Source organism: Diadema antillarum, unplaced genomic scaffold (assembly GCF_040938485.1).
Source record: "Diadema antillarum isolate AM-2024a unplaced genomic scaffold, OU_Dant_1.0 seq00000381_RagTag, whole genome shotgun sequence".
In the NCBI taxonomy this organism is placed as follows: Eukaryota; Metazoa; Echinodermata; class Echinoidea; order Diadematoida; family Diadematidae; genus Diadema; species Diadema antillarum.
In genome coordinates this window covers 239,910-250,829 of record NW_027271379.1, presented here as the reverse complement: position 1 = coordinate 250,829, position 10,920 = coordinate 239,910, and the positions used below count along the sequence as shown (strand labels likewise).

Sequence of the window (10,920 nt, the reverse complement as noted above, 5' to 3'; positions counted from 1 at the left end):
TCTTTTTAATCAATCTTTCTCTCTCTCTCTCTCTCTCTCTCTGTCTGTCTATCTGTCTCTCTCCTTTATCTCTATCTATCTATTTCGTTGAATGGCTTATCCAATACTGAAGCCTAAAATGTCATTCTTGACACAAAATAAGCAATTCCTTTTTTGTATAAGAATCAGAATTTATACTTTAAATTGACTTTACGACGGTGGAGTCGTCACGCTCTCCTGATGATAAGCAAAAAAAAAAAAATGGAACAGAAGTCGATTGAAGATTTTCCCTTGTAAATTACCTTTCAACCTGTGATACCTAGTTCTCAGGTTTTTTTTAGAAAAAAAAATCCCTTCTCGTTTCAAAATTGCACGAGCAGGCGAGGTTAAAAAGGAGTGTTCTAATACTGGGTACAAATTTATCTATGTATACAAAATGCTATTGATCGAAGTGATACATTATATCATGTACCGCACTAAACCTATACCACTGACGCAATTTGTTCCTTTGTATGAAACGCACGAAAGACAGTAGATAGTATGGTCTTCCGTGTGTGAACTACGCAGTAGCTTCTACATTTCTTTTCAACAAAGCTTGGCAGACTGCCACTGAAATTCCGGGGTGGACATTCACTGCTTAACCCAAATATGAAATACTGTTTCATGTTTAAGGCGCATATTTGCACGGACTATGTCTTTTGTTCAAGGTTCAAGCTGCAAGACATGAAAGAGAGGATCAAAGGGAGTATATCATTTTCTCTTCCAACATTGTATTGGGTCGATATCTGTTGAGAAGAATTCATCAATAACATGAATAAAGCATTATTTGGCAAATGATGCCGTGAATGTATCACAATACCATACAACCCGTCCTAAAGTTATGGTCCGTTTGATAAATCAACACTTGTTTGTTGTTAGTTAGTTAGTTTGTTTGTTTGCTTGCTTGCTTGCTTTTCCCTCTTTATACGGTGACTTGACAATGTCCGGAGTAGCTGCTAAAAGGAGACAACAATAGAATCATTAACAAAATATATGAGATCATTTTCACAGCCAAGGCCTGGAGGCATATTTTCAATTCAGACGCATGGCATTCTATGACCTAAAATGGCCGACTGATTTGATTTGAAGAAAAATTTGCTTGAGTGACGTTATGATGGTGAAATTATCAATTTGAAAGAAAAAAATATATATATACTTATTTATTCAACAAAATATTTTACGTCTATGATCGCCACATTAGTTCCATTAGTTTACCAGGCAAACAAAATGCCAGCGTCGACGTAGACTGGATTCAAAACGAAGAATTAAAGTATACCGATGCATAGAGCAACCACATCAATGTTTTGTTTTATTTTGTTTTGTTTCGTTTTGTGTTGTTTTGTTTTGTTGGCCTCAACATTACCATGGTTACTAATCGTTTTCTTCTTCTTTTTTCTTTCGAAATTCTCCTAATACTCTACTGCTTCCACTTGCCACGCATTTTTGAAATAAAGAGGGTATGAAAATATTAAAGGGATAGTGCAGTTTTGGTTGAGACCTAATTTCAGGTTTCTAACATTTTTTTGGTGAAATAATGAGAAACCTCTTATGAAATATGAAAGAGCATGTATTTCTATGAGGAATTCAATGTTTATTTGATGAAAATTGGTTTTGAAATGGCTGAGATATCCAAAAAAGAGCAATTCTAATAAAGTGTGGGACTCACATTTTACTATGATCGCTTTGTTTTACCTTGTTTTTGGATGTTTCAGTCATTCCAAACCCGATTTTCATCAAATAAACTTTGAATTCCTCTTAAAATGGTATGCTCTGTACTATATCATAAGTGTTTTCTTGGTATCTCGCAAAAAGTTAAAAGCCCAATTCTCATCTCCACCAATACTGTACCATCCCTTTAACTTTATCATAACTATACCGATAATATAAACACTACATTCTTATTACGATGAAAAAGAATAATATGTATCCTCTCTCTACCCCTGTTCATCTCTCTCCTTTTTGAGATCTCTCTCTCTCTCTCTCTCTCTCCCTCACTCTATATAAGTTTCCTTTTTTTCCTCCATATTGCTAAATCTTTTACGAAGTCATAGATTCTTCGAATCAGCGATGCTCGGATAAATAAAGTTGTGTCCTCCATTCTGCACACGGTGATTGAGATAGCTGAGGTAACACGCTGCTCATCTCCGTCATAGTAGTCTATTACGAGTCACCACGAGAAATCAGTGCTGTAAGTAATGCCTTTAACCCTTTCAGTGCCGGCGGTTCCGAACAGTGTGTACAAATCTATGGGGTTTTCTCTGCCAATGGGCACTCAGAGCACAAAAATAGTTAATGGCGTCCAAGTCATCAACGACACAGCCGCAGTTCATTCTCATGTCTGCATGTTGTGACTCTGATTTCTACGTTAAAGTGTTCTCGATCGCGACAAGTCCTCCATCCAGCCTCCAAAGGAGATGCCGCCGAGCCCGGCGCCGGGACCGGTGAACCTCCTGTAGGTCGGTTCGCTTTTCTCCGAAGTGAGTTCGCGCATGTCCAACCCACTCTCGTAAATGACATTGTCCACCCACCCGCTCTCGCTCTGCCGACGCGAGGTCTCCGTCGACTTCGACGTCGGCGCCTTGGTCGGGGTGGTGTTCGCCGCCCGCTCGATGATGTGCTGGAGCGAGTAGGCAGTGACGAACGAGTCGCCGGTGGTTGCCGTGCCCGAGCGGTGGAAGCGGGACCGCTCCTCGGCTTCGGTGATCTCGGCGTAGATGCTGGAGCGGTTGCTGTCGTGGGCCGACAAGTAGGAAACGTGCTTCCAGCGAGGCAACGTCGACCCGTTGTCATTGATCATGACGTCCTTCTGATGAGGGGCCTCCATCGTGCCGCGCTCCGACTTCGTCGACGAGATCTCCTCATATGGATGTGCAGTGGAGCTTAGTACCCTGCAAGTTGAAGACAGATGGTGACAGTTAGCCAATGAAATGCATGCGAGAGTCAGAGCAATGAAGGTTTGAGAGGATGCGTTTAATAATTAAACGGACATACGATTGTTGGTGGTCAAAATTATTATGGTACATGTATTACGTTATTCAATTGTTTGTGAAAACTTCAACATTACCTCAAACGAGAAGCATAGCACGTTGTTTGTAAGTTGATAAGTCTATCCAAGCAGTTATGTGTGAATGTGCCACAATTAACTTTAGGCCTTATGCTTTTATGGGAACCGAATTGATACGCATGTTACTTGTGGAAAAGGCTTATATCTTGTCATATCTCTGAAATATCAGGGAAACAAAGCGCAGCTTACGAATTACATTCTACGATGCTAGAGCACAAATAAAACAAACATCTGAATATGTTTTTGGATGTCAGATGTCAAGTGAATGTTTCTTCATCTGGATTTTGCAGACGCGGGAAGATTTTTCTTCCTGACGCGCAACCTGCATTGTACTTGCTCGCTGTTTCTAATAATATTCATTGGCTGTGGCTCACGTCCTAGCTGACAAGTCATGCCCTGGCGAGTCAGCTGGAGAGCGCCATCTACGGACAACATACTAGTCAGACCAGTCATCATTGCAGCTTTGACGAGGAAGCGAAGGAATGTGATTAAAGAAACGAGAAAAAGGAGAAACCGTCATAATCCTCGGCTTCTCCAGTAAATGGAGCTCACACCAGAGTCTCTTGGACAAATGTAAATGTAGCGAGGTCATAATACCGATGATGTTGTGCACCGTCTAATCATTCATATATGATTTCAGATAAATATGACAAGACAGTAAGCGAAAACTTCCAACCTATGCTAACTTTGCACATTACCATACACTTAATCCGAAGTATTAGAATGAAGAAGAAAGCAAGAGAAACACAGAAGGAGAGATGGGGTTGGAGTTTGGAGAGTTTGTACGTCTCATTTTTCCTTTCAGCACAAATACGATAATTATGCAATCAACTTAGAAGGGAGTAATGTGCTTATAATTGATTGATTGATTGATTGATTAGAATGTACTTCCACTTTCTGTTTGCAAAACGAGATCTAATCATACCTCTCAGAATGATTTAAGAGAAAATGATGAGAACAAAAGTCGTGTCTTTTGTTTCCACCAAATTTGTGTCAATTAGAGATATGTCCCGCTATAAGCTAACTTCTCTAGAAACTGTAGTCACTATGATAGAATGGCTCCATATCTGCCACTCAAACTTGGTCTTATACCATAGTAATCACAGGTTTGAAGCTCATCATACATAAAGTCTGCTAAGCAGACGGATCTTGCAAGGCTTTGGGGTCATTATTTTAAAGCCGTTTTTGGTTGTTTATTATTTCTTTAAAGCTTGGATGATCATTAAGGTCAGATGAAAATCATTGTCATCACCTGATTTTTCGGACGAGGCAGATGACGACCACTGCAAAGAGGAGCATGAGCACGACCAGTAGACTGCTGGCGACCACGGCCACCAGGAACGTCAGGGTGGGGCGGGAATCTGCAGGGGTGGGGTAGGGTGGAAGGTCCAGCATGACACGAAACAAGAATTTGTAGCAATTAATCATCATTGATTGGTTGATTGGTCGTCATTTACTGGTCACACAAATCATGTCGTAGGTAGTTTGGCACAGACATGATAGATGGCGAAATGTACACATTAAAAAGTCGCGAAAGTTGCGTGATATATCGTATCTTCATGAAAGTTTCATTATACAATTTCTGGTGAAGCTAAATCAAAGTTATCGTGGAACAGCAAATTAAGTACGCTGCTAAAACTGTTCTTTCCCGGAAACAATAAGAATGGATTTAGCGTAAATGTAAGTACGGCGTGCAAAAAAAAAAGAAAAGAATGCATACCATTCTGCATGCTCAAAGCAACATTTGTGACTAACGGACAACACAGAAATCTTAAAAGATATTATACTCTGCATATAGGTTTACAAATTTCATTCATGACAACAAAATGCCCTCCTGCATCACAAAGTTGAGGTTGGGTGACACAGAGTATGGGGGTCGAATACATCGACAAAGATCAATTTATGGAAACGAAACTTGCAATTGCATTCAGCCTTTCCAGTGATATCTTTTTACCTTATTTTATAGTGCATATTTCTTGCCATAACTATTTTGGCACTTATAGTTACCCTTTTAGACCAACTCATCATAAAAAAAGCATAGAAAAAAAAGTTGTACGACTATAAGTTTACAATTGAATTTTGACTCAGCAGATTTGGAATGAAAAATAGCACCGTAATCTCAAAATTGCAAGAAAGCTTTAAAAACCTTCCGTTGCATGGGCGTAATGCACGAGACTTTCAGGCAGCCTGCGAATTGGGAGCCGCGTGTTATCATTTCTGCAACATTAATGAGAAGCAATAAACCCTAGATCACCTGTGGCGGCGCTAAATCGCTCTGATCCCTATGTGGCATTTTCGGCTCGGATTAGCCTGATATCGTAGTCCATCGAAAACACCCTTACCCAATAAGGGAGGCACACAAACACAGGGTAGGAGAATCGCTGCAGGAATTACTGTAGCTTACTGGAGAGTGCTGAATGTATTAACAAAAGTGTGACTCGGGATGAAACCTGTGCATTTTAACCCAAATTAGTAAAGTTTTGTACAGGTCTAGGGATTTACCTCGGCACTAAAGCGAGATGCGATGTTGCAAAAACAAAAAGTGCTGCGATTACGGGTCCCATAATACTTTAACCTGTAAGTGCTTTCTACAGAACTATCAAGTCGTCAGTTCTTACTAAAACTCCGACCGTAATGGAAATTTGTAAAGTTTCCCTTTTCGGGTTTTGGTGTTCGTTCCACATGAAATGTGCATAGTCAAAGTCTGGAATTTGTACAGCTTGGGGTGTTGTCGTTGTTCAAGGTGGTAGAGGTCATAATGAGCCTCTATTATAACAAAACCTAAACGTAGGCAGACAAAAATGTTTAACCCGTTTTTATAATAGAAACACTGATCTTATTTGGTCGATTATTAGGTCGATCTGTCAATCATTTTCTTTTCACCTATTTAGTTCGTTTTAAATGTTGCGATAACATGAAGTCCAGCTGTACTGACTAAGTCACAGACTTCGGTATAATAATCATAATATCGATTTTTTTTTTCAGAATTCTTTCGCTAAATTCGTAGAAAACTATAGAATAGAGAATGTCATTGTTTTTCAAAAAGAAAAAAAAGTCAAAGGAATAAACTGCTTTCTCATATTATGTAAAACCGAAGTATGGCACTCCCAAGATACCGGGAAAAAAAGGTATTGTAGCATTTTCCCTGCAGCTCCCAGTGGGTATCAAACTCTTTAACGTGCCGGAATCCTTCAGTCACGTACGATGTCGACATTCGCTCTCGACAAGCGCCCTCAACAGCGGCGCCTGCAACTGCAACTGCAACTCAATGGCAGTATTGTCCCCGGGACGGGACAGATAGTGAAGCAGTACTCAGAATTTCGTTCGACCTTGAATGTGGCAGGTGTCGTAAGCAACACCCCTGGCAGATAGCTCGCCGGACAGGTGGGGAGGGGAGCATTGGCAAAAGGTGGCTGTAAAGCTCAAGACGCTCGCCTGTGAATTAATCTCTGATTGCGGATCACGTGAAGACAAGTACGTCTTGCTCATCACAGCATAAGAATTGGGGGCCCCTTGCCGTCTGAATGACAGGGGAAAATGACACAATCTTATGTGGGAGGCATACGTGATAGAATACGATATTGTGTGCTCCATTATTTTAAAGGGATGATAATAGTTTTGGTTGAGATGGGGATTCAGGTTTAAACATTTCGTGAGATAATTAGCAACCACTTAGATATAAGATACTTAAGAGCATATTATAAGAGGAATTAAGGAGTTTATTTGATGAAAATTGGTTTTCAAATTCCCAAGATATCCAAAAATAAAGAGGTCCTTATTTAAAGGTAGGATGCACCTTTTATTAAGACCACTTTGTTTTGCATTCTTTTATGGATATCTCAGTCGTTTCAAAAGCAATTTTCATCAAATGTAAACTTTTCATTTTTCTTAGATTTGTATACTCCTTACCTTAATATTTCATCTGAGTGGTTTCTAATCATCTCACGCAAAATCTAAACCTGAATCTCAATCTCAACCAAAAGTATGCCATCCCTTTAAAGTGAGATATTGATGTCGTGTGGCAAAATAAGGGGGAGAGGGGCGGGGAGAGGGGTGTAACGAGAAGCATCTTCATCAACGCCTTGTCATCGTGTATCAGCGCACAGACGTGTAATTAGTTTTTATAAAGATTTCCGCCGAAGTCCTTTTCATGCGTGCTGCTCTTACATCTGTGAGTTGTATGATAAGTTTTCACGTATACAAGTTGCAGCAGGGAGCCAAGCAGCGTCGGAGCTGCACAGAGGTCACGTAAATTGGATAAGTTTATGTTTCTGTTTTTCCTTACACATGCCAAGTTCGGGTCTTTTGGATGTCATTTCACAGCGGCAAGAGAATCTTTAAAGTTGCGATGATCCAAGAAAGGGAAAAAGATAAAGGTGTTCATGTACATATCATCATAACCTTTCAATTTTGTCTTTACGCAAAGTTTGTTTTTAATAGACTGTTGTCACACATCTAGGCTACTGTCCATATTCCAATTGTATTACTAAATTTGCTACTCGGCAAACTGAGCGAAAGTTGGTGGGGACATTTTGGGGCTCCGAATATTTTCCCTCCGCTTTCTCGTGTGTAACACTTTCGCTCAAGAGGTTAACGAGATTACTTATTAAGATTAAACACGATGGTCTAATTTTAACACGATCTTTTTTGTCAACATAATGACGAGCTATTTTCATCCCTTCATGGACACCAATCCAGCGTATTGCGTGGAGTGTCTCCCGACTGAGAAGGGGTGGACCTGCACGGGTTTAAAAAAAATGAATCAGAAATAGGTAATTTGATGAATTTGGAAGTAAATTTTTATGCACCTGTTTGGCATAATGGTAAAAGCGAGAACAATATGGCTTTGTCTGTATATTACGACACTAACCTGCTAACTCTTCAGTGAACCTGTGCATGTGAATTGAATTTTTATTTTGCTTCGTTCCGAGGACTGATGCCTTTGTTACATTAAAAACATGAGTAAGGAGTTTGATCCACAAGATTTTGCAACGGAGTGACCGACCGACCGACCGACCGACCGACCGACCGACCGACCGACCGACCGACCGACCGACCGACCCGACCCGACCCTGCTTCAGAGTGAATCATATACCCCGAATACACGCTGTGTGAGGGTGAGGTATAAAAATAACATCGAAGGACTCACAGATCTTCTCGGGGTTCTCCGTAGCCTCCTCCAGAATGTTCCCGCCATCCTCGGCCGCCAGGGTAGACGACTCCTCCACCACGTCGATCTCCTCGCCTGAAGAAGGGGAACAATGATGTGTGAGCCAGATTTCAGCAACCTATATCTCTCCTAGAGCAAGTTCCGATGGTTTCAGTGATGATGAATTACAGCTAATGATGTTGTCAGTGATGATAATGATGATGATGATGATGATGATGACGATGATATCATTACGATACTACTACTTCTATATAATTGCTGCTGCTGCTACTACTACTATACTACTAGTACTACTACTGCTACTACTACTACTACTACTACTACTACTACTATTACTACTACTACTACTACTACTACTACTACTACTACTACTACTACTACTACTACTACTATTACTACTACTACTACTACTACTACTACTACTACTACTACTACTACTACTACTACTAGAAACAAAGCAAGATAAAGCGGTATGATAAAACGTGGGTTCCACCTTTTATTACATGTATTATTAGAGGACCATTTTGTTTTTGGATATCTCAGCCATTTCAAAACCGATTTTTCATAAAATAAATTTTTAATTCCTCTTGGATGCTCTTTAATATATCATATAAGTGGTTCCTAATTATCTCGCAAAGAGTTTGAACCTGAATCCCCATCTCAACTTTAAAAAAAAAAAGCCATCCCTGCAAGTCCAAGAGACCACGGATTTGTGGTTAGTTGCTGTGTTACTTGAATGATATGAATTTGTTTCCACTTTATGTTCACAAAAGCAACGAAACAACATAAGTAAGTAACATCAACATCGATTATTACTATACAATAGAATTTTGTCTGTCTTTTTGACGGTACAAAGACATAATTGAAACGTATACCAGGTATTCGAATAACGTACTGTATACATTTGCCATGGTGAAGTACATGTCAGTCATTATAAAGAACCAAAGTGTGGGTCAAGAGCCTTTATTATCAAATGCACTGCGAAATTTTCGCCATTACCTTACTATTCATTGTTAGTGATTCGAAAGTAAAGTATCTATAAGGAAATCTTTCATTTTAATCTATTGCTATTCATATAAGCATGTTTGTTTCGCTTTCATACGTTTTGAAAAAAAAAAAATCTTTTTCCCGCAACGTCTTCAAATCAATCTAGATGCTTATGTGTTTGCTTTCTCTCTGAAGTTGGCCGATTTAATGATTATTTGTACATATCTAGTGATTATGTGCAGATCTAAAGAATCTAAGCAATAGTCTTTCTCCCGTATAAGATAATAATGAAGTGACTTTCAGAGTTGCTAATCTAAAGGTGTCAGGACGATAACATCCGGGGCAAATTTTCTCAAGAGGTGGTGGGTTCATTCCCGATTATCTCTCCTTTCTGTTAACATTGGGATTCCTGGATTTCATCCAACCCAGACCGCGACACGTCCATGAATACAATCATGACAATAATGTTTTTTTCGTTTTTACTGCTGTTCATTGCACACGAGACGTGTGTTCTCTTTTCTTTCAACAGATGGCGTCTATTCAAAGCATGAAGTTGGAGAAAGAACTGGCGAGCAAGGCGCCAACAGCCTCCTGTTCTACAAATTCAACACGCGCCCGCTTGTCTCTCAACATCGCGCCATATTCTTCGTCCGTGAGGGCAAACCTACCATCCGGCCAGAAACGTCGAGTTTTACAATTTCTACCCGATATCGATAAAGTTACAAGAACGTTTGATTTATACATAATCACATGTAGGCAGCTCAAAAAATATGGCGTTTTCTTTTTCTTCAAACAGGAAATGTTAAGTGGAGCTGTATTAGGCTGTCGCAAAATTCTACCGGCAAAATGAAAGGTTGTTTCGTTATGACGTTGTTCATTCCATGCAGAATAGACTCGCTGGAATGGTGAATTGTGTCAGAAAATCCAAGTTCATTGGTGTTTGTGCCATCATTTTACAGCTACTTTTATGCTTGAGACTTTGGCTTCAATAACCGACATTATATGTGTACGTATGTATGTGCCAAATCAGACAATTAGAATGTTTGCAATTATTGTATTAAAGTAGAAAATCGCGGGAGGCCATAATATTATGCAGTATAAACATGGTATATGGGCAAGCGTTACCCGAAAATATAGAGATCCTCAGTTTTCAATGAAGAGAGAGAGAGAGAGAGAGAGAGAGAGAGAGAGAGAGGGGAGGGAGGGAGAGAGAGAGAGAGAGAGATTGGAAATTTATACTTGGTAGAATTCAGGGTATCATGTACTTAAAAAATAATAATGCTATAAATGATAATCACAAATTCAGCTTAGACGTTACCAGCAGTCTCCAGGTGCACTCAAATTGCTCTAAATTTGTTTGTTATGAAAAAGTCTTTGGAATCTGTCCACCATTTGAATCAATATACACCATAATGCAGGATTCCCTTAACTTTTCTGCATGAGGGGTATATACATATATATCAACAGGTTTAGTTCTGTGCAGTTTTGTATGTAAATACTTCACACTCCATTCAATCACAGCCCGGCTTCCTGTCGCCATAAAGCCGAAAGCTGTCAAACATTCTATGGTGACAATTTCAGACATTTTGAGCAGAAGGGGCTCACCCTCTCTATACTACGTGAAGGGGTGGTGTGACAAATCCGCTTGCTTTAGTTACGATTCAGTATTTTTCCCATTGGG

At 39.8% G+C, this 10,920-nt stretch overlaps 1 protein-coding gene across 1 annotated transcript in view; it reads right to left on the bottom strand.

Moving 5' to 3' along the window:
* Positions 1 to 2,273: 2,273 nt before the first annotated feature.
* The window catches only part of LOC139731585 (uncharacterized), a 40,473-nt gene continuing 31,826 nt past the window's right edge, over positions 2,274 to 10,920 (bottom strand). The window contains exons 5-7 of the mRNA XM_071642474.1: positions 8,232 to 8,327; positions 4,335 to 4,443; positions 2,274 to 2,906 (exon numbers count right to left, since the gene is read on the bottom strand). Of these exons, the coding sequence (XP_071498575.1) occupies positions 2,384 to 2,906; positions 4,335 to 4,443; positions 8,232 to 8,327 (728 nt within the window). The 3' untranslated portion in view covers positions 2,274 to 2,383. The remainder of the gene's footprint in view (positions 2,907 to 4,334; positions 4,444 to 8,231; positions 8,328 to 10,920) is intronic.